We start from the raw sequence: 25,050 nt of genomic DNA on the forward strand, positions 1-25,050 counted from the left end.
AAGCACAGAGAGAGAAAAGATTTTTTTTTTCTTCTTAGGAACCCTCTGATGCCTCTCTACAGCTGAACTAAACTAAAACATGACTCTCAAAATGAGCCACAGTATTGACTTAGAAAATATGCAGTGATATGAAAGTAAAATCCTTTTGTACATGCACCACAAATATAGTGAAGGTTAAATTGCAAATTAAGAAATCTTTCAGTGATGAGTAAGTGAGCAATCTGTTTCCACCTGAAGCAAGGAAATTAATGAGTGTCTGAAGCCAAACAAAACACGCAGGGCCTCTGCCAGATACCCCTGTCAGAGCTCTCCCCCAAAACACAAAATGGTTTTGGTCTTTACAGATCAAGATTTTCATTCCCAACTGCTTCGTCATGGGCAGACACTCTGGGCACTCAAAATACAGGAAAGTATTGAACAATGAGCAGCCACTGCAGAACCCTGACTACCTGCTTCCCCTCACTACTGGTTGATTGTCAAGGACGTTATGGGACCACCTGGTTCTAAAAAGAGAGCATCAGCTTCTCCCACAGACAAGGAGAAAGCTATCCCAGCAGGATGCTGAGGGAGTTGCTAGCTCACAGCTGCTTTTCCACCCCTCATCCTAGCTATTGAGAGGGACAGTCTTTGCAACAAAAAATCCCATGTTTCCAATAGGTTAAATGATGCCATGGTGATTTTTTGCCTTTTCTTTTATACTCCTTTTATACCCCTTTTAATAGCTTTTGCATTCTTAGTGTTTTTTAGCCTACATTCTTAGATGTATCCTGTCAAGCTAGGAGACTAAAAATCTTAGAAGCCTCGTAGTTAGGGATCAGAAAGCCCCAGACCCCAAGGTCCTCTCCAGAACACATTTTGTAAACCAAGATAGAACCATCCAGGGGAAGGTCCCTTGGGGAGAGGGGCTCACTCGAGCCTCTCATTGGGGAATCTTTGATAGATGTGCTAATTAGTAAGACCTATAATGTCAGACCAGATCTATTGGGGGGTGCATTGTGGTGTGCATTGGGGTGCATTCCACCTGGGTGTGGTGCACCTAAGGATCCTGAAAATAAATACAGAGGTAAAACCCCTTTTTCCCTTCTAACTGTGTTTAATTCTTGATTTTAAGACCAGGAAAAGGCATCAAAAAATGATCCCATTTTCATCTTCTTCATAATGTAATAACACAGGCAAACTTATGAAATACATTCAGCATGTATGGAAAAAAAAAATGCAGATTGTATCTGAAAAGAGCTGAAATCTTATTGGACGTAATTCTGTATCACATCACAAAGTACGGAGTCAAGAATAAAGAGTACACAGATAATATCTGATCTCTGGAGGACAGTATCTGGCAGATGGGAAGGCTCTCATCAATATTCCTGAGAAGGCAAAAATCATATTTTAAAAAAAAAGCCTGTGCAATGAAACACTGCTTCTCTTTCATCAAAATCCCAAAGCTCTTCTCTGCCAGAGATATATATCAGGAGCGAAAAGCTCACCAGTAGCTCAGGTTATTTTGCCTTGATTATTTATTGAGGATGGCAAATACTTTCAGCCAGAAACTGCTTTGTGGGCAGTTTTGAAAGAGACAAATGTCCTTTCACTGCAAGTGTAAGCTATCCCTACCAACGAGCCAGAGATATGAGAATACAGGATTTTTTAATAATCACAATGAAATCAAACAAGGGTGTTTATAAAATGGAGGCACAGAGGGAAGGCCTTTATAAGGTCTCATTTTGCTCCCAGGGTTTGAGCCAAATTTACTGAGGGCATCTTTCAACTGATTGGCATCCCTGGGCCTCTTCTCATGGACTTCAGTAACATTCAAACAGTAACTTAAGGCAATGATAAAGCTCCCATTGACTCCAGTTAGAGCAAAGATGGGGCTCAAATTATCTGGGCCGTATAGAAAACCTAACTTGTCATGAATGGCTATTACAAAATCCACAGCAGATGCTGAAATGTTGATTTCTAGATTAAGAGCTACAAAACTATTAAAAACCTGTTTCAAATAATAATGGAGTTTGGGCAACTTAGTATTAGCCATTTTTCAAGTAGCCAGTAATTGTTTTCACTGCCTTATAAGACAAGGTACTGAATGAATGCTATGGAAAAATGTTTTGAAGAAGCCTTTGTGACCAATGTGACTCACTGATTTTGGCAAGGAGTGCACCATCCACAAAACAGGAGCATGATCCGGCTCTAATCGTCCTCATCTGGTAAGGAGCATCACAGGGGGAATTTTAATGCAAATATAATTAGATTTTCTGCAGACTGTCAGGAAGTCTTTATGAGTCTGTGACTTCTGGCACATTAGAGCAAAATGTTGTTACAGAATATGCAATGAAATTGGATTAATCTCAGTTGCACTAAAGTACTCTCTACACTGAGCTGTCAGAGAGTCCTTATAAAATAAGTGTAAATGAAATTGGTAGCTTGTACATAGTTTTTCTATAATAACTGATACTCTAGACATTGTCATTAATGGGATGGACTCTTCTTAATGCTGCATAGCTTTTCAGCTATACCATTTTAGCAGTCTACAATCACTGACTTCTTACAGTGCTTCCCATACATGGAATGAAAATACACTGATATCCAAATTATTATAACAAACTGCCAATATGTAACCATATTTAATATAATATTTCCCAACAGTTTCTTTTCATTATAGCTGTCCTCTCTTTTGCAACTGGACGTCAGTAGTAGGACATTTTCCTTGATCATTGGGTTTCTTCCCCCACTTTAAAATAATCTGGTTCCCATTTTTCCTCCCCCACCCATAATTTCATGGAAACCATGCCAAAAAAGTCAAATTGCTTTCTGAAAAATTCCAGACAATAATTGCTTATATCCATCACCTTCCCTTAATTCTAGAAAGCAAAATGTTTTAAACTGCCATACAAGTTCCTCCAGAGTAGATCAGAAAAACTAGTCCATACTTCTTGTGCAGGAGTAACTGCACTGGAAGAGGAAAATACAGTTATACTGTGTGAATGCAGCCACACTGTGACCTAAATATGGCTACAATCCCTTAAATCTTAATATTTTAACAGGCACAGTTCTATACACAGTTCTATCTCACACATGTAGAAAGCACAGTTAAAAGAAGCCATCAGTAAGTAAACTGCTGATTGTTTACACCTTAATATGCTCACTATCCTGATTTGAGGCTTTCCACAAGTCTCATGGAGCTAGCAAGAGTTTTATCAGAGACTCAGACAGATTACTTCTTCCTCCACATCCTACTTCAGTCTCAGAAGCACTGAGATAGTAGAAACCAGAGATAGTACCAGCACCAGAGATAGTAGAAAATCTGTGGTAGCACAACAGGTTTCAGACACGTGGCAAAAGTGTGAAGATTCAGAGTATTTCAGGAGGACGCTAATTGGTTTTTCAGAGACTGAACACTCCCCAAGATTAAGACTACACAAGAGGATACAAGATGAATTCAAAGACTCACTATAACTGATAATAATAAAGGACCTGCATAGCCCCTCCCAAGTATTTTCCTCAGTGAGGGAAAAAAATTCAGGGCAAAGAGTTAAATCAGGCTTCCCCCCCCCCCCAGGTTAGGAAATCAATCTGGTTTATCACATGATCAGATGTTCTGAAGACCTGATTTTAAGAGGAGTTGCTTATCTGATCTGTAGTAGCTTGACAAAAACCTCTTGCATTCAACAGGAACAAGTACAAAATCCACTCAATTCTAGTAAATATCTTTATTGTCAGAAAAAGTCCAGATTTCTGGATGGCCAGCAGCCTAACACCTCACTCTTTGAAAGACATTCATACCATTTACCCAATCATCTGAATGGCTGGCTTTTCTTCCTCATCCCCAGCTTCTCAATGTCATATTCTTACATGCTTAACATCTTGTAGAAGAAAATCACTAGTATAACATGCTGATGGACACAAACTCCTAAAAACCACATTATAAACTGCCTGGAAATACGATCTGTCAGTTGCAGTCTACATACAGTCTCATGAAAATAATTCAATTTTTGGGCAAGGGCAAGCAACCCAAAATGCAAAGCTGCTGGGTAGATTACTTGCAGGTTTCTGACTTACACACCAGCCAAATCAGCCTCTGTGTGGTGCTGGAAACAGACTGCCTTTGTGACATGAACACAATGAAGTTTTCATCATGTTTTTGAAACTAAATTATACATCTAGAAAATACCAAGTGAAATTCAACTTTACTGCCCCTTCTGTTTTTATTTACTGCTAGCATTGAAGCACACCCAACAAAAATGCACTGAACAGCTGGAAGAAAGCAGGAAGATTTGCTGGGTACTGAGATAGTCTCAGATGAAACTTTGTTCTTTACTGTCAGCTTTTTCAGGAAATTCATAAATGGAAGCATAGGATGTGGGAAAGGAGACTGAAGGGACTGGTATTTAGAGACAGGAGACCAAAGACATCACAGGATTAGTAGCAAAAACATTTCAAGTTACAAATATGTTATTAAAAAAAACCAACCTAAAACAACAACAAACTGTGGAGTTTGTCATCCAAGAAACAGCAGTAGTTTCAAGGGATCACATCAAAGCAATCATATTTATGCTACTTCTCTTGCTTCTGCTGGGATTCAGAAGACAAATGATTGCAATATCTTCCAGTTAACTCCCCTGATGTAATAAATGAATGCACTGCAACCTGCTGCACCCTATAAATTCTGGTTACAAATGCAAAGCATGCTTGGCAGCAACCAAGATCCTAATACAATCATAAATACCTAAAGTCCAGTCACAGACATGGAATCTATTGCAGGCAATGTTTCTAGATGTTAACAGCTTGACATTTTATTTCAAGTTATTCTTTAACTCCTTTAATATCTGCACTTCCACAAAATTCATATGCAATGCACCACCACAGACTCATTAAGAACAAAAGCACATTCAATCACCTTACCTGTACCGGCATAGCCCAAAGGTTAGGGCAGAGGAAGAAGAACCACATCAGCTGATTTGTGTCTATGGCAACCAGGTTACAGATCTGGCCTGCTGTCATCTCCCCCATAGACATGTTAGAAGTTGAAAGCTGCATAATTTTATTGTAAATTTTTGTCTGGAAGAGAGATCAAAAGGTGTTAGCATATAGAAATAAAATTAGATTTCTAGCTACATCCACAGGTCCAGCATATTGTGAGAAAACTACTTTTCCAGTAACTTGAATGAAGAGCCTAAAGTTTGGTCTTTTATGTTATTTTGTAAAATTTAAAGCTACTATTCTTCACTGACACAAAGCACAGTGCAGTTACCTGCATCATGGTTCTCTGAGTACTTACTTTTTGCATCTCTGTGCATCAATAAAAGAATGAAACCTTTACTGCCCCAAAATGCCCAAGAATCACATTAGCAACGATGATTTATACCTCCAGCATCTCCACAGAGTGCCCTTCATGTAACTAACACTAAGATACTATTAGGTTCAATATATAATCCTCAATGTATTAAAACCCTTGTTATTTTTCTCTGGCAATTGATGGAGGCTCCTGGCTGAGAATGTTGCTACATTTTGCTTAGAGAACTCATTTCCATTACAAAGTTTAATTCACAGACAGCGAATGTCCCAGGTACAATTCTGTATTGAATTAAGCAGTTGCCTCAGTGCAGACTCAGGCACTGGGTATAAAAATAACAGTACAGAATAATAAAAGCACACTTTTACCAGCTGGTTTGGTAAAAATCATTTAGGGCACACTGAACAAGTGTAGAGTTACACAGGAGAGGAAGAGAGAAAAGATTTAAAGAAAAATTGTAAGGAAGAAAATGTATAAAACCTCTGGCCCACAGACTGCCACTAACACTAATCTGCTGCTTAGAGTGATAGCTAAAAATTTTCCAATTTGGATAGTCCAACTGGCATTGTCTGAACCTCTAATATCCAGAACAGAGAATACAAAGCTTTTCTTAAACAAAGTTAATTCAGCACTATTTTCCAACTATTCCCCTTCTACACTTGCTGTGGTCCATGTATTTTTCAGTCAGTTGCAGCTCTTCCACTTAAGACATGCAAATTTTTTGGTCTTTTTGGGGTCAAGTTTTTATTCCTGTAGGACTGTCCTACTTCACTCTAGTCAGAGAAAACCAGTGGAAGGAATCCAGAAGCCTGGCAGCTGACAAGTGCTTCCAAGTGTAAGATCAAAAGAGAATTAAACAATTCTGCTGCTATTGAAAGCATCCATCCATCACGGAGACTCCCCACAGGATCCATGTAGCCCAGTGGATAAATAGTGTAACTTATAAGGCTGGCTTTCAGGCTGCCACAGGGTAGGTTTCAGCTAGTGCCATTGGCAATCCCACACTGTAATCTTACACCAAATTCTCTCATTTCCAGGCACAAAGCTTTGTATGCTACATCAAACTTTGATCTGCAGTTCCCAGTTATCCAGCGATTACAGACCCCATTTTTGCAATCTTATGTTCAGTGCTTACAGACTCCACTGTGCCTGGCAGATTTTGTGGCATGACCCATGGAATAAAACACTACTCCATGCATTGGGAATACAATCTATCCTTCTGTCCAAAGTATATTTACAAGACATTTTAAAGGTGCATTATTTGCATGGGATGTGATGTTACAAAAAAAATGGCTTTGAGATGGGAGAGGTGCACTTCACACCTAAACTATTTCAAAAGTTACATTCAGTTTTACTGTCAGAAAAATTTTTGCTTGAAAGTAAGAAGAAACCCAGCATCAGGTATTAAAAATGAACATTTATATAAAATCATCAAAATAAGAATGCAAAGGAAACAGAATGCAGGGCTAACACAATCTCTAATAGTACATTCAATACATTTCAGGAGAGCAGCACTTCAGAATTTAACAACTATAATTATAAATTGTATTTACAGATGCACATTTATGAGGGTGTGAAAAGGTTAATTAGTAATATATTGCATACCTGTATTGCACCTCTCAAGTTGATTCCTGTTTCAATAGCAACATAGTATGATGCTTGCAGAAATGTCCTTTGTAGTAGAAGGGCAAAAAATAAGAGTACAGCCAAAACATAAGCATTGGACAGGAACTCTTGTGACGAAATAAAGAAAACACCAAGAATTTTAATCTATAAAAAAAGGAGAAAGTTAGAAATCAGGTACAATGGTAATTGAATTACCTGCTTTGCATAATTAATAAGCAGAGATAAACAGTTTGTTACTTTGAAAGTGCTCCCAACCTTGTCTGAAACCTCACAGTTTATCAATTCAAAGACAGTCTCATAACATGCCAACTCAGTAAACCTCACTTAAATGCAGAATGACATTTATAGGATTTCTGATATCCTTCCAAAACTCTAGGACACTGAGTAATTCCATATGGTCATTTACCAAAAAATGTGCACTGCCCATCATCAGAAAGGAAGAGTTAACATCCTTTGGGAAAAATTACTCTCATTATTTTAACACCTCAGGTTTCTGAATACTAAAACCAACCTTCAGAACTTGTAAAAAACCCAAAATTCCTGGAACCATGCAAATGATTTTGGCCTGCAGCATCTTGTTCACTTTTATTTATGGTCATTACCTTCTAGCAAGCTCATGAAATCACCAAAGTGCATTTTGAAGCACGTCTACAGCTTAATGGGAAAACAGTGCATTTGTTTCAGACTGTATTTAACAAACTGACCCCTTTGGTGCAACAACAAGTTGAGAGATTGGCTAACCATGGGAAGCCTCCTGTAACTAAAATGTCTCCATCTTCCTCTTTCTCCTCTTGGCTCCTTCAAAACTTTGATTGCTGGATTGTGCTTCCATTTAAAGGCAAAATTAGGAAGAGGACTCTGTTCCCTCTCAGAGGGCTTCTTGCCATTCACACTCCTGCTGTATCCCTTGCTCAGCACATTTTTTCTTGCCTACATAGTTTCTTTGCTGTTGAAGTTTTCACAACTGCTATAACACTTAATCAGCTATATTTCACAAACTCTCAGTGTCTGTACATTTTATTAGATCTGATCTGCACCTTGCAGTCAACTTCATAAAAACCCCATATGGCAAGTTTATACAGAGGCAAAATTTAGTTTTTAAAGCAGTTCTTTTGGCTGAGCCAGCTGGAAAAGGAACAAACTTCTCCCTATTCTTATTTACACCTGGGTTGCTCCAACCTGCACACTTCTGCTGCTTACTGTGTACTAGCTGGGGAGCTAACTGGATGCCTTCCTGAGCCAATTCAAATCACTGAGATAAGAAAATCAGCCCAGGAAAAAAATAATAGGCCATATGAACCAAAAAAGTGGCCAGTCAGTGTCAGAGATACAAAGCAAAGGAGAAAATGGGAGCAGAAGTGACAAGGAATGTGAAAGAAGGAAGATTTTTTAAATCTGTATCAAGTGCAAAACTCTGAACAATTATAGTACATCAGCAATTATGTTCAGATAAAGAGACATTTAACTGCTATTTTACCTATTTGCACCCTAGAGGGATTTTAAAGCCCTAATTTATTATACCAATAATACCCATACCAATTCAAATAGGCTACAGCAGCATTTTATACTACAAATAGTCTATAGTACACTAAAAATTAGTTTCTCTTCCAGACTATTTACAGTCTTACAAGTTCAGATTTTCAGTGCTGTCCTACATGTACATCTGGCCAGTACTGCTAATTTCTGCAGCTAATACCACTTTTTACTGTATGTAAAATACATGTTTTTTTCCGCAACTGTGTTTGACAAATCATGCTTGTCTAGCAATGAGATTTTGGTACAGCAATGACTCCCATCAAAATATTATATAATAGACTAGGAGGGAGAGTGACATGAACATTCTCATCCTTTCTTCTACTACTCCCTTGAGAGAAAAAGAGGACAAACATATATACATAAAGATCACACACTTGCTGATAGCGCCAAGACGTTGTCCAAGTCTCAGATGCATTATCAGGCCATTATGGCTTACAAAGTCACTGAACATACCTGTGTTTACACTACAATAGGTGTCAACACACACTTGCCAGCCTGCAGAAAACACAGAAATACCTGAACACTTCCTGAACCTTTCACTTATGAGGCAAATAACCTTGTTTGAGAAGTTGATGCAAATAATTAGATGTTTTGTTTTCAGAAATGGCTTTGGGAATATTCAGTGTCCCACCTTCTTGACAACTTCAGGGTAACATCAATTCTTAAAAGTGGCTCTAACCAGTAAAAGGCTGAGCAAAAAGCTGCTTTTTAAAAGCCTAAAGACTCTGGACTCACACAATCCTAATGTCAGGACTGGGCTTTTTGCTACACTGGGCCCTAAGACTTCTAGAGCTTTTTAAATAACGCGTTTGGTCCATCTCTGAATGTGTTATGTCAGCAGCTACTCCCAATACTGGAACTGCTAATCCTAATATTGCAATGTGGAAGGTGCTACCAGCAAATTATAAAGGTTATCATTCTGTCAGTCTCTTCTTCAGTGTGAAATGATTAACACTCAGAGAAATCCGTGTCATAGGAACATTCTGGGGTGGCCATAAATATTGATACTGGAGTTATAAATAAACATGAAGAGCATGACAGAATTTAAGACTATGTCATGCTCTGACTAACTACAGCACTAACTAGAGCAGTTAATACTGCCTGTGACACCCATGTGATCTGAGTTACAGCTCCATAGTGGGTTATATCTGTCACAAAGGACCTGAGGAACAGAACAAGTATATCTCTTCGCCTTCTGTTTCACAAAGATTATTTCTGTTTGAAAGATACAGCTGACTCATTACAACATCTCAATCTAAACTATTTAAGACGTAGATGGGTAAGAGATGGGTAAAAGACACCCTCCATTGTACTCACACCTTATATTGCTTGTCTGATTCTGCCCCACTGTGTGGCAACTCTTTTCCAGTGCCCTCAAACTCAGCAGCACACCAAGCACAAACACTGTTTCCCGCAACTTATCTTTACCTTCCTATGACACCTTTTTAGAAAGCTTGTTTCTCACACCTATGAGGTTCACAGGTGCAAACAATAAGGCAAGGTTCTCTTCTTTTGACTCATTACAAGCAGGGATATAACATTCCTAGCAGTAGAGCTGGTGTATTTCTTTCCAAAATAGACCAAGTTGGCTATTTTCTATGGCTATGTTCACTAGGTAAGTGAACACCCATGGGAGTCTTCCTGAACATCCCAGTCTGCTTCCAGGTAGCTGGGATTGAAACCCTTCATTAGAAAGATATTTCATCTAACCCAGCAAAAGCAATTTTCAAACATAAATGTAGTTAGACACTTAGCATAAAAAACAATGTGTATTAATCAGGTCAAAACATAAGGAAAAGCCTCTTGGAGACATTTTAGCAAACCTAAAATACATCCTTAAGTGTCACTTGTGGACTACCACCATCAGTGATTATTGCTGTTAGGTGATGCCAAATTAGTGTAAATGACAACAGTGAGGTTACTGCTTAGCCAGTGAGTGAGGATACCAGGCTGGATGAAGCTCTGCTTAGGGCCTATAAAGGACCAGACCTGAACTTCTGTTTTCAAAGAGAAGCAGTAGCTGACACTTCTACAGGAAAATTAAATAGGACAATCTGTAAACTATAATCAAATCACAATTTCATCTGAAACAGTGTCCCAAACAAATTATTGAAAAGCAGAGCTCAAGACCTTCCACAGTACTTTGCTGCAACATAGCCCTATAGTCTTAATTTTCTCATTTCCTGCTAGAACTGGTTTGCACTGAACCTACTTGCTATAATAAAGTTTCCAAATATTAGGATAAGGATTGCAAAATGGACAAACAGTTAATTTTAGCCTGAGGCCTTTGTTAAATTTTCTGCACAGCAGCTGATGGACTTCAATATTTACAGTGGACCTAATCCAAAGTGTACTTGAATGAATGGGTATATTTCCATTAGTGTCAACAGACTTTATTTCTAAAGTCTTATATCAGACACTTAGTGAGCTGCAGGAATAAACTATCTATCTCATAGAAATCCAGCCTGAGTGACCTCACCTTATAATGAAAAGACGCTTCCTGAGTTACTTTTTTTTTTTGTTGTTAATCAAGAAATATGTCTGCTTCTTCTTGGAGAGTACTCATTTAAACAGCATGCTTTAAAAATGTATTTCAGTTGATAAAACTAACTTCCCCAAAGGCACTAGTGGAAATTCTTGGTTACAGTTAAATTACTTGGCATTTTATAATGATGACAAAACTCTGCTTTAATCCTCTTAGACATCCCTCATTTTTGGATATGAAAAGCCAAGCCTATTAAAAACACACTTTTCCTTTCTGGAAAGCACTCAGTCACATACTTGATTCAATCTCTACTCAAGACTATACCTAAATTCCTTATGATATAAATGGAATTCTGGATATGCTTCACTGTTATCTTGAATGTTATTTTCCAGAATGCAAGGCTGACTAGATGCATGGGTCACATATTTTGCCCCCAAAAGAATCACAGAATGGGTCAGGCTGGAAGGGACCACAGTCCTGGCCCAACCTCCCTGCTCAAGCAGGGCCATCCCAGAGCACACGGCACAGGATTGCATCCAGACTGTTCTTGAGTATCTCCAGTGAGAGAGACTCCACACCCTCTCTGGGCAACCTGGTCCTGTGCTCAGTCACCCCCCCTTTAAAGAAGTTCTTCCTCATGCTCAGGTGGAACCTCCTGTGCATCAGTTTCTGCCCATTGCCTCTTGTGCTATTGCTTGGCACCACCAAGCAGAGCCAGGCTCCATCCTCTTGACACCCTCCCTTTGGATATTTGCATACATTGCTGAGATCCCCTCCCAGTCACTTCTTCTCAAGGCTGAACAAGCCCAGCTCCCTCAGCCCATCCTTGTAAGAGATGCTCCAATCCCTTAGTCACCTTTGTTGCCCTGCACTGGCCGCACTCCATCACAGTATAAAAGTGGGGATCAGGCAGTACATTCCCACTGTCACTTCCAGCATTCCCAAACACAGTGCAGAGTGGCTTTCCTTGCTGAGGACAAACAATACAGAGTCACAGCATCACTTCCTTGACTCCTCTCTTTTGATGACATTTTGACAGTACCTGGGGGCGGATGGTGTTATTTCCTTTTCCAACGTTGTGAACAATCCCGGAGATGCAGAGTGGCCCGGCGAATCCGAGCAAGTCAGCCAGAATACGGAATGTGCTGCTGAGAAGTAAGGGTCTTCCAAAAGCACAGCAGAGAGCACGCCAAATGGATCTGGATCCTTGGGGAGATGATGATCTTTTGTTCTGGTCAGAATTAAACTAAAATTAGTAAGAATTATGTTATAAATTAGCCTCAGGTCTGATAAATCATTGGTATTTTTATCAGTGCTTTAATTCATTGACAACCATTTGTAATCTCTCAGCTAGAAAAGCAGAGGAACTACAACTATTGTTTCATTTCTTTTTATAGTGTCAGAACAAAGCATTAATTTGTACATCCCTCCACTTCACAAAAAGAACCATGATTTCTCTCCTATCCTTAATAGCAATCAAGTAAGTATGCTGTTTGTGGCCTGCTGAGGGAGGAAAAAAAGAAGAGGGAGGGAAGTGACAGTTTTTTATTCTCTAGTGAACACAGAGACTGGAAACCTACACTTTTTAGGCAGGATGCAAACAAATTCCCTTACAATCCTGAACACGCTCAGCTCCCACTGAGGAGCGAAAATTAATTTGAGCTGAGGTAGTTTCAGCCCTGAACTCTCTTATGGACAAACTCAAATAACATGGAAAAAAAAAAAATAGCCCTGTAAGGCCTCATTAATACTGACTCTTTAATTGAATGTTTCCAAGGTCTTATTAGGAAGAATAATGGTGTTCAGTGAACACAGTTCATGCTTATTTTACACATCAAAACAGAGGCCATATGCATTTGACACACATTTAACCAGTAATGTGTTTGACATGCACATTTGGTTAGAGAAATTCCATTATTGCACGAGGTACAACTGAGTATGTGATCTCTTGGTGTACGGGCAGCTATGCTAATGGATACTTCATTTGCATAATATCTGTTTGTATCACTTTGTATCATGCTTATATGATAAAAACTAATGAAAAACACAAGCCCTGAGTAAGCAGACAGACAGACATTCCATGCTTTGCATACCTTCTGTGCTTCAAAGGCCTCATTAAGGCGAATGTAATTGGTCAGAGCTCTCATAGCAATAGGAAGCTTGCCTATAGTTTTCAAGTCTATTGGTTTTTTATGGGCAGTCTTGATGAATGTGTTCATCCACCAGTATGTTCCTTTGGATAACAGATTCACAAAGGGCTGCAAGAATCGGACACCGAGATCCTGGAGATCCTCAGGAGGTTTAACTTCTTTAGGAGTTTTGAAGAAAACATACCTCTGAAATCCAGAAAAATGCCAGCAGAATCACAGTAAATGCATAGAAAATAAAAGTGCACAAAGCACAAATAAGAACATTGCAGATAATCAATGAATCAGTCTTGATTTCTCAAAAGACATTCAAATTCAACCAATACAGCAATCCAGTTTCCCCAGGTACTGAGGAAAATCAGGCATCCAGTCTAGAAATAAATAATTCTTATAATTTACTATAATTTCGCTTATGGTGCAAAAATTTGCATACTTGTAGGAAAAAAAACCCCACCTTACAGAATCAGAATCATCACAGTTGGAAAAGACCTTCAAGATCATCCAGTTGAACCACCAAACCAACACCACCATAATCACCCCTACACCATATCCCCAAGTGCTACATCCAGACACCTCTGGAGCTCTTCCAGAGGTGGTGACTCCACCACCTCCCTGGGCAATTTATTCCAGTGCCTGACCATTGTTTCAGTGAAAAAGTTTTCTAAAAACTAATCTGAACCTCCATGGTACAACTTAAGGCCATTTCCTCTTGTCCTTTCACTTGAGACATGTCAGAAGAGACTGCCCTCCTCAATTATTTAAACAGTACAGCCCCAGCATTGCTTTGAGTTCCAGGCAGCACAAGATGGGAGACAGGAGCTTAGGCACAGTCCTGAGGTTATCACTGGGATTCATCTCCCACACCACACTGCCTCACATTTGTTAGCTCAGCACATGGAGCTACTGGTGCTGAAGCAAGAAAATTTACATGAGAATATTTCTTTCCCTCCTAAAGTTAACTTTTGCACACAGTTGGTGAGTGCCACCTGAAGGGAACTTTGGCATTTATGTATCCAGAAGTCTCCAAAGTCTCAGTTTAGATTATGACTGCAGACACTGCAGAGGGGGAAAAAAAATATAGCTGGGAGGAACCCCAGTAGCCCAAATAAATCACTTATTGTGATTGTCTCCTGGAAAATGAGAGATGTCATTTGTGTGTCTACGATATTCTCTGATAGAGCAGACAATTCCTTTCTACCAGTCTTCCCTTGCATCAGAAACACTTGGCTGTCAGGACTGAAACAGAATCATTTAAAAATTTGCAACAAACTTGAACAGATGAAATTGATCTTAAATTAACAACAGAGTCTGGCATTTTTTGAAATTACAGATTCATCTGGCCTAGTAAAATAGCATTAACCTTTGATTGCCAAATAGATTTCTATTTCTAACTGGTTTTTCTTTCTTCTTTAGCAATGCATTTTACACCAAGAACCCAGAAAAGGGAATAAAACAACCAATATAAACCACAGAAGGGGACATTTATGATAGTTACTTACCCTCACCCTAATGACATTAATTTCTACAGCTAGTAGCATTCCATAAAGAACAACCAAGAGTCCTGTGAGGCAAAATCGAAGCTGAGAAAATCCAACCCCATTATCACAGAACTTTACAAATTTGATGGTTTTAGTTATGAAAGCTAAAGTCCAGTAGAACAGCAATGCTGTGGAGAAAAAAACAAAACAAATTAATCAGCTCATAGTTGCAAAAGCATACAATGGCACTATAAAATATAATTAAGGAAGAATGCAACAAAATATATAAAACCAGAGAGTGGCCTTTCTCATGTCAAACAGAAGCCTAATTCAATTCCACAAATATTAAAATATTAAGATAATGTTAGCTCTAAATGCCTTTTCTATTAGATTTAGTGATATTTGAAAAGTTTCACAAAGTCTGCTGAAGGAAATTTCCATCTGCTGTAAACATGTGTCCACACGATCAGCTCAAGGGAGGGTGTTGCTCCAAAAGTGAAGGTGCCTATGAATGATGTTCTTCAGACTTGGTTAATGCTACAATACAAGACTGCTACAAATGTAGCTTGAAGGAAAATTCCCTGCAAATATCTGGGATGTGTCAGGAACAGATATTAAAATACTTATCCAAACTGATGCTGCATTCTCGTTCAACACAAATTCCATCTATGTAATTCACAATGTAGGTAAAACAGTCACATCAAGGAAGGATACTCTGGCATTCACGGAATACAACTTTTACTTTTTAGTGTTCTACCAAACCTCTTGTCTAAAGGTGCTCGTGCTACCATTGGCTATAGATAAATAATCCCTGAGATAAGCTCTGGTGATTTGGAAGCACTCTCCATACCATTTGTCACACCCTAAGCCAGTTCCTGTTCCCTATTTTTAAGGAAATTCCTCCCAGGGTTATATTCTTTTAAATGAATCTTTCATTGCTGCTGTATCTGCCATGGTGCAACAGATGGAATGAGCTCTAACTGCCAAGAAAAGCTTGGATGTGCTTTCCAAGTGTCTTGCCGGAACATCAGAGAGAGACTTCAACCAAGGCATTAGCAACTCTAAGTCTAGCTTAAATATGGATAATCATCAGGAAGTTGCATAAATTTCAAAGAATTGGATGTGTTCCAGCTACCCTGAGGCACCAGAACGCTCTCTGGAGATGTACTCTGGGGCTACCCTTTCCAAGCAAAGCTAAATTCAATGCGGAGAATCCATGTGAGATTTGGGACTGCCAGTCCTGCTTCTACAGAAATCAAGTTAAAACCTCTCCTTTAAATGAGGACAGTAAATGGAACAGTACAGGAACACCGTGCATTAGGACATTTGCCAAAGGAGCCTCTCTTCCTCTAAAATTAACAGGCCAGTTCATAAGAAGAAAACAGAGTGGCCAGGTATTTGCACACTGTACTTCAGTGGTTGATGCAGTTGCAGAGAAGGTTTAAAAGATGTACTTACCAAATTTTTCTCATAAAACTTCAGGTTTTTTATGTGAGGTTTCCTACCATCTTCCCAACTTAGATTGTTTCTCATCCTGTTTCAAACTGCTTCCTTTCTTTGAGGCACTATTCCTCCCTATTTGCAATACTTCTGACTATAAAGTCTCACTTCACCCAAGAATTACATTCCATGCTGTTCTACTCTTAACCACCTTGATCTGTTAATCCCTGTTTTGTCTAATTCTTCTAACAACAGGCTGAGAACACATCCCTCTTGGAATAAAAGGGACTTAAATGTTGCACACTGAAAATATCCACCAGTAGAGGACTTCCAAGAAAACAACCAAGCCTACAGGCATTTGAGTATGGCTTGGAATTATAAATAAGAACTAGCAGAGCCATTCTCCTACTTAGGGTTTAAATAAGGGTTAATATGACCTTTTATTATTATTAACATTAATCTTTTATCTTAGAAGTATTAAAAAGTGCCAAACACAATATTCTCAGGTGATATGTGGCCACTTGCTGTCACAGTTCCTTAGAAGCAGTAAAGGAGTAAACTTGAATTTACTTAGCTGGTCATTTTTGAACACAAGTGTATCTAATCTGATCTGGACAATGCTCACAGGCCACTCAAAATAAGGCTCCTTGGAACATACAATTATGGCTCTATTCTTTACAGATGATGTTTTCATCATCTGGCCGGTGACTACATCTCGGCTGAGAGTTTTTAGAAATTATTTCTGAGAACTTCCACTGGTCTGAACTGTGAAGTGATCAGACCACAGAGGCATGCTTGCATTTACTGGATTGCTTTAGACCTATTCTAGATGCCTAAATGATCTCGGTTTTTCTTGGACCATGTAAGATACCTCAACCCACAACACCAGGGGGTAGATTCCTTCCTGGGTCACACCTCTGAAAAAAAGGCAACATGCAACTCAAACTCTTCTACACCTTTATTGAATTAAGTTAAATCTAAAAAGCCACACACTTAACTGGATGGGATTTACTAATTAACCTCTGCCTGTTTGGAGAGAATCTTTTGTGCTAAGCAATGTGTGTTACTGTTATGCAGGAAGTTCCATTTTAGAGAATAAACTAATTCCAAGGGAAACAACTCCAGTGTAAAGGGAGAAGAATTTTAAAGTAGAAAAACAGATCCCTGTGTAGTAGTAGTAAGGCAGCCATATGATTAAGATTGGTTAAAAAAGAGGACAGTTTTCTTAAATAAAAAAATTAAATGCGTTCCCACACTACCATCCATTTCAGATTAAAAACTCAAAGTCCGGTTGTTATTTAAAAATTTTCTCCTACTATTAATTTTTGAGGTTTTTTATCTATAAAACAAAGAAACTAACTTAAAAAATAGTGGAATCAGACGCTATCATTCAACTGCATATTTTGAATGTTGAGAAAGAAGGCAGGTTTTCCAATTCAGTATGAAAACTATTCTTAAATGAGTCCTGCTAAACTGTACAAATGTTATGCTTCCCTGGGGCACAAAGAACGTCAAAATCAGCATTATTATGAGAGTGCCCTGGTAAAGAGCATAGGAACAGTTACATTTGTTGAAATATAATTAATTACAGACCAAAATCATATAGAGAAAAACATATTCAGAACAGATCAAGGTGTTCCAATAGTTGGGACACTCAACTGCGTCCGTGGGCTCAATCATTAGCTTCAGTGAATAAATATTCCAAACCTTGTCAACTTTTTTTGATAAGAAATACCAAGAATGACTACTTCAAAATAGCCAAGTTCCTGGGCTAAAGCTGAAAGGCAGGCTCAGTAGAGGAACTTTGAGCCTTCCTTTTGCATATCCCAAGGAAACACACTAATCCCCATGTCTGTCATGGCATCTGCCTCTTACTTGTTTATGAAGAGCTACAAATGGTTTTGGTTTCTTTAAGGCACAGAGTGAAAAGGATCTTTAAAAAAAGAACACATCTTAAAATTTCAAGAGAGTGGAAAATTTCACCCTGTTCAGAATTAATGAACAGACCTTTAAGGGTCCACTGCACTGCATAAGTGAGAGTTACTCTGCTGGGTGTAATAGATTTTGGATAAGGCTCTGTTAGCCTTTGTTTTAAACAGCTACCATTCTTTGCAGCTGTGAGCATTCACCCTGCAGCTGAGGCAGATGATGCCCTGCAGTTTGCTGGAAATTCACTGATGCTCAGAAGCAGCAAGATGTCACATCAGCTCTTCTACTTTGTGTGTGTACATGTGCAATATTAGATCTCTTCTACACAAGCCCTGTTTCCCATACACCCAGCAAAAAGTTTATCACCAACTTTAGCTTTGCCTCGTGGTTCTCATTTACCTCATAAAATGAGGCTCCAAAGCTGCTTCATGGCCACACTGCACTCTAGTGGGTTGATGTCAGCGTCTGTCAACAAACGGGATGGGGAGCCTGGACAGCTGATTTAGCTGAATCCTAAATCCTTTTGCTTTGTTTTCTGAAGCCTGCTTTTATTTCTCACACCTAAAATCCTTTCCACCTTTTGTGTTTCCCCACAGGTTGATAGCTGAGTAAAGGCATAACTTAACTACCCATACTGGGCTCATTTGCATAAAGTGCTCATTGCCTCATCCCAGATGTCAATACAGAGTAGTTGCAATTAAGATTGAAAGATGACAATCCTCACAGTTTGTGCAGTTAAGAGCAAAGGATAGAGACTTCCAGAAACATCTGTCTTAAGACAAATAAAAGAAAAACAAAAGAAAAAGTAAAATAAAAATCAAAGACCATCAGCTTGTAAAGACTTTGGACTAAAATTCAAATCAGACAAACTAAGTGGGAAAGACTGTGATAATCTAATTTTCTTTTTTCCTAAGAGCTATTAAGATCAGATTTTCTGAGGGAGTCTATTCCCTGGAAATTCTTGCAAAATTAAAATTCATCCATAATACTTAAGTAAGTGCTGGTATTCACTGGTACCACTATTTAGTATTCAACAATTGTCCAGAGTTTATCCAGCATCACCACTCTAAACACTGAAAAACATTATCATAAAAAAGAAATCTCTACTGAGCAGGAATTATGGAAAAATGGGCAATGAACTATCAGCTGTAACTTTGTGCTACCCTTCTCAAAGACTTCACAGCAGGAATGTGGTAGTGACACTAAATTATTTAACACTGCATTATACATCAGAAATAACAACAAAAAGTCCAAACAACAAAACAACCACAAAAACAAAACCACAAAAACCACTGCCTGCTTTACAGGCAATTGTAGCAGTCTAGCAATGCTTCCTGAAGCGTAATGCCTTCCTGTGAGAAGGCATTAAAAGACTGTTGACTTACTTAAAAAGCAACTAAATGACCTTGCCTGTTCATAAAGGATAAAGAAGATCTTACTTAAAAGAAGGGTACAAGAAGAAAAGCAGTCCCAAATGAGAAGACATAAAGGTTGCTAAGCCTGGATAGAAATCTAAGTCTTCGGAAAGGACTTTTTTTACAAGAGGTACAGCCTTCTTCTGCAGAAGAGGATTCTCTCTCCCCACAGCACACAGTTCAAAATAATCTTCAGTATTTAAAACTTTCTCAAATCTAGTTATTACTGACTTTTCCCCACCTGACAAAAACTAGACCGAAGCTTTGAGCTACAATGGCACAAGACAAACTTTAGCAGGATCTATTGATACAGAAGTCCAGCCCAAACAAAATTTAATGAGCCAGAACCACCAAAGAAATAACAGGTAACAGGATGTGACTAAGCATGTAGACATCCCCAGCCTGCAGTCTGCTTAAACAGAAGAGAACACATCACCAACTGCATGACTGTCAGCATCAGTGGATCTTCTATAGCTACAGTTTATTCATTATCTTGCAAAATACAGAATAGACTAGGTAGCTCTCATACATAGCATTTTTCATTCAAAAGGTCTTAAAGCAGTTTTCAAAGGGAGTTTTAGGAACATGAAGCACAAGCAAGCAGGCAGAGTAATATATTCACAACTGAAAGTCAGGGATATCATTCCTTAACTCCTTGCATATTTCAACAGACCATGCATGCGAAGATTTCTTCACTCTTACATCATGCTTACACACAACATGCTGACAAGGAGGGGGTTTGGATTTAGAGTTAACAATTTCCAAGGCTACTTTTCCCACAGAAGTAGCTTTTCCTAGAGAAGCCTTTGGCTCATTGGATCCCCAAGAACACTACACAGAATATTATTAGAAGTTAAAAGCATTAAAAATAATGAACTGTTTGAGCATACAGAGAGGGGTAGCTTTGGTCGTACAGGACTGCAGTGACCTGTAACTGAGGGAGCAGACACACAGCACCACAGTCACACTTCCAGGTTCATAGGTTTTGAGACATACCTATTAACAGCTTGGGGAAATTGGATGTTTCGATATTGTGGTAATAGACAACTGATGTGATGGCTGCCAGGAATGCCATCCCAGCCGGCATGTATAGGTGTAAATGGCGGGATTCAGAAACCCTTCGAAAGAAAAAACATCTGTTAGAGTCACCTCTCACCTATTTAAATGTTTCCCTTTTAATTCATTAATTGTACCCTGTACCCGGCTCTGATGTAAGATTTTCTAGAATGAGTTATGGATGCAAACCTCTCCAAGTTTTAATTGAATTTATGCTCCTAAATCACACAGGTGGATTTCAAATTCCTCCCCTGTGCTTAACATGAAAGGTGTGTACTCCTATTTCCTACTGAAACCAATTGGAACATTGTTTAAATTAGGACAAGCAGCTCATCTCCAAAATGAGAGAAGTTAATTTAAGCTAAACTAGTTTGGGAGCTGTCCATCAACATATGCAGATAAGACCAACTGACAGCACAGTTCAAGATTTTCTACAGAAGCATTTTGTGGAAGAGTTTCATTTTTTTCAGTTTGGGAGAAGGAACAGCACCACAGCACAGGAATTACTTACAGTGAGGTCTGTCTTCAGTGACTGCAAGCCACCAAAAAAATCCCTATAAGATAATCATACACCCTGATGTTTTGTCCTGTAAAGCAAAACAGTGCTGATGCTTTGCTTCAGGTAGTAGCAAAAGGGGTCCTGCCAAATACAGCCCTTTGGGGCAATCTTGTTGGTTTGGGCAGCATTCAACAGTAACGTGATTTTCCCCCTTTCCTCCTAGTTGTTCTCTCTTCCTTCCCTCTCCCCTTTTCTTTCTTTCACAGAAAGAATTGGGTGCCCTAGGCTATCAAGACATACAACTTCCTCTTGTCTCCCAACCAGCTTCAGGAGAAGAGGCACCAAGATGACGACTTCAGGACACAAACATTTAGGGAAATTCACACCTTGTCCTCTGAATGGATTTCTTCTTTCTGCATCAAACACTAATTCTGTGGAGCTTGGAGAGATAAAAAGAACTGTGCTGGGAGGGAGATGGGAGATCATCATAGGACATCACATTTCTGAGAGCAGAACTTCCCAAATGTCTAGCAGAACCATAGGAGCTCAGGACAACCATTTCCTGCATCTCTGCTCTAGAAAGGAGAGCTCTCCCTCAATGAAGATTGTGGTGAACTCTGGCTGAAGCCATGCTGACAGTCTGTGACATGAACACTCAATTCCTCTTGCTGACAATAGCTGGATGTCAATACAGCAAAATGAGAAAGGATTCTCTGAAATTCCTAGTAAAGCCAGGAGGTTTTGTACATCAGGGCTGAATTCTCAGCAAGGACAAAAAAAAGCAACAGGAACAGATTTCTTCAGACAGCCTAAGCTTCAGTAGGTAACACGGCAGCAGTGGGAGGCTTTTTAAAATCTATTTATTTCACAGTTGCTGGAATTCCCCTATATAACTGTACCTCCAATAGGCTGCTTCCATTGCTGAGATGCCAAAGCCTTGAGCACCCAGTTGCTGTCAAAAGGACTCACCAGCACGATCCATTTTGGTTCTTAGAAAGCTGATGAGTCTCAAAACTCTCTTCTATTCACTGGAGGCCTTGCCAGCCTGCTGAATGCTTGGGAAGCATGACTGTGGGCTGGCACTCCCCCAGTAGAGCTCCGAGATTTGTCTCATCAGGTGACACCTATTACTTAACAGCAGTGTTCTGAGTCAAGTTAAACAGCAAATAAACATAATGAGAGGCATTGCTAAAGAGCAAAATAAGGGAGAAAACTCAAAGCAGGAGATTCTGCTCTGAGCATCCCACACCCTGATAACTCTGAACAAGCAAGAGAAAAAATCCTTTTAAAAAAAACTGGCACCGAGAAACATCCTATTTATATATGTTTAAGAGAAGTTAAAATAATAGTGATGATATAATTTTCTACACCAGAAGACTGCAGTGCATTTCACACTGGTTGGTGGATACTTGTTATATAGATGGCTAATCAAGGAGGTTTTGTTCTATTTAATGAGGAGCTTCGATTTCATAATCCTTGGGTTCAAACTCATAATCATTAAGAAAAATCATGCCTCTCTTCAGAGGAAGAGATCATATTCATTGTTATACATAATTAGCTTTTTTCATAATACATCACTCTCCTGTATCACTTGTTTCACTTGGAATAATTTTTTTCCACAGATTTCTGTTTAGAGACATCCTAAACTGAATAACAGATGATGGCTCATGCTCACATAATGCGAACTGCTCTGCTCCAGGTAACAGACGAGATACAGTGCACAATCATCAGAAGAAACTGATGTGTGACATAAGGCCAGGAAGATTCATTCCTTTTATTTAGATGAAGAGAACTCAGTTTGGGGGGGGAATGGTGTGACCTACTGTGCACATGGGAGTTCCTCCTCAGTAAGGACTGTGGGACTGGGTCCTTGGACATAAAACACATCACGAAAATGTCACCATCTGCTTGACTCATTAGAATTTATCTATGATTACTCTTTGGAAAGATAGTTCATTAAGTTGAACTAAAAATGATTAAGGTCAGTTGTGTGTGTGTACATCACTTGGCAAGGTCTGTGGAATTTCTGATACAAGGTTGGTAGGTTAATCACTAACAAAACAGATTATATGTTCATTACCACAAGGAATGTGATTTAGATGAGAATTTAGGCAGGGAGAAAATATCTACCCTGAAATGTTTAAACTGCTCAGTGCTACCAGGAGAAGGCAGACATACACTTACCCATCAGACACTATGCCCTCGGCAATTTCACACACCAGCACAAACAAGAGGATAAAAGTCAGTATCCAGCGTAAATTGTGACCAGGAAAATGAAGCCATGTGCTATGATGTATATGTACTTTGGAACTCTGACTTCCCCATCCTAGAAGAGAAAAGAGAATTATAGAGAGCTTTCTTAACAAAAGTGACACACAAAGTTCCTGCATACAAAAAAACCCAAAACACATATGTAACAACCTAGCATACCAACGCTGACACAGCTGTGCTGTTAAACACACATGCATTTGAATATTATCAGGACTGTGTTCTCATTACCTCACTTCATATGGAATAAAATCAATAATGCAGACAGGACAAAGCCTTAAATTCCTATACTTCTAGCAACTTACTATCAAGTAATTACATGCACTAAACATTTTCCAAATCTATTCACAGCTTTAATGAACAACAAATTAACATTTTGACAAATACACACAAACACTATAATAAATGCACTACTTCTTTTCTCTTCGATTCTTTTAAAGAGTTGGAAAAAAAAAAAAGAAAGAGAAGGTGTGAAGATTTATCTCGCTAAAAATTAGCATTACTGAGAGATTCCAGACAAACGCAGAGGACCCGAAGCAGCTCTTCAGTTGACCCCGTTTCCACAGTCGTGCTAGCTGATTTTCCCTCACCGGACCCTTTACACAGGAGCGAGTGTTACCCCAACCCGTGCCGTGGCTCCCCGCGGGCCGGCCCAGGCTGGAGAGAAAGGTACCCGGAGCAGTGACAGCCCCGTGTGCTGAACCACCGGGCCACCTACCGGCCCCGCCAGGCTTGTGACATCAAATCACACCCTCCGCAGGTACCGCAGGAGCCACTGCCGCCGGGCAGGACTCGCAATGAGGGGGGGCTGCCCGGCGGTGTGACCCCGCAATAATTGCTGGGAGTAACGTTCCATAACGCAACACTTACTTGTCAGGTTTCCTGGGCTTTTAAGAACACATTTATTTCTGCTTCCCCCGCTGCTGGGCAAAACCGGCAAGGCAAATCCTGCGGTCTCCTCCAGCATCACCCATCCCTGCCCTGCCCGCGCAAGGGGTTTCACCTGCGGAGAGCCCCGCGGGGAGCCCCGACAGACGGAGATGGGCCCCGCTGCCCGGGCGGAGAGCGGGCGGTGCGGGGGCAGCCCGGGAAGAAGCGGCCACCGGAGCATCCCGCAGCTCGCACCGCATCCCAACACCCTCCGCAGCCTCCCCGCGCGGCACAGGGGGCAGGGCCAGGCCGGGGGATACGGCAAGGGGAGGCCAGGCGGACGGGGGGAAACGCGGCACACACGCGGCAGCGCGGGGGAGGGAAACCCACGGCGACACAAAGCCGGGCGGGGGGACACGGCAAGGCACCACCGGGGGTGGAGGAGCAGAAGGAAAAGGCGGGGGAAATAGGAGAGGCACAGGCGGAAAGGGCAAGGAAGAGCCGCAGGCACCCACCGATGAAGAGGATGGGGAAGGTGATGAAGAGCAGGAAGACGTGCGGCACCACGTTGAGCGCGTCCACGAAGCAGCCGTTGTTGAGCACGCCGTGGTCCACGTTGTAGGCGGTGGAGTTGCCCTCATCGCCGCAGAACGCCAGGGCCATGGCGGGACCCTGCGCGCAGCCGGGCGCCGCCTCCGCCTCCGCGCACATCAGGCGGGGCCGGCGCGGCCGCGGCTCTGCCCGCACCTGCCGGGAGCGGCGGCGGCCCCGGCCGCGGCCCCGGCCCCGCGCTCCGCCCGCCCCAGAGCTGCCCCGCCCCGGCACCGCCCCCGTCCGCCCCGCGCAGCGCCTGCGAGCAGCCCCGAGCGGGGCGCTGGGGGAGCGCTCCACGGGGACGGGGGCGGGACGTCCCTTCACTGACGCGGCTGGGACCGATGCGAACGCACCGTGACAGCCCTCGGTACCCCAGAGCACAGACCCCAGTGTCCCAGCTCTCGGGACTCGGTACTG

The 25,050-nt window shown here is 40.6% G+C and overlaps 1 protein-coding gene across 2 annotated transcripts in view; it reads right to left on the reverse strand.

The window, feature by feature from the left end:
* The window catches only part of ABCC8 (ATP binding cassette subfamily C member 8), a 73,935-nt gene extending 49,149 nt beyond the window's left edge, over positions 1 to 24,786 (reverse strand). The window contains exons 1-8 of one of the 2 annotated variants that reach the window (XM_069016869.1): positions 24,555 to 24,786; positions 23,086 to 23,227; positions 20,343 to 20,464; positions 14,584 to 14,750; positions 13,031 to 13,273; positions 11,980 to 12,168; positions 6,896 to 7,060; positions 4,900 to 5,055 (exon numbers count right to left, since the gene is read on the reverse strand). In XM_069016869.1, coding sequence (XP_068872970.1) covers positions 4,900 to 5,055; positions 6,896 to 7,060; positions 11,980 to 12,168; positions 13,031 to 13,273; positions 14,584 to 14,750; positions 20,343 to 20,464; positions 23,086 to 23,227; positions 24,555 to 24,750 — 1,380 coding nt within the window. In that variant the 5' untranslated portion in view covers positions 24,751 to 24,786. Of the gene's footprint in view, positions 1 to 4,899; positions 5,056 to 6,895; positions 7,061 to 11,979; positions 12,184 to 13,030; positions 13,274 to 14,583; positions 14,751 to 20,342; positions 20,465 to 23,085; positions 23,228 to 24,554 lie in introns of both variants that reach the window. The other variant, XM_069016868.1, reaches the window with a different exon arrangement.
* Positions 24,787 to 25,050: the final 264 nt, after the last annotated feature.

The sequence above is a fragment of the Aphelocoma coerulescens genome, chromosome 5 (assembly GCF_041296385.1).
Source record: "Aphelocoma coerulescens isolate FSJ_1873_10779 chromosome 5, UR_Acoe_1.0, whole genome shotgun sequence".
In the NCBI taxonomy this organism is placed as follows: domain Eukaryota; kingdom Metazoa; phylum Chordata; class Aves; order Passeriformes; family Corvidae; genus Aphelocoma; species Aphelocoma coerulescens.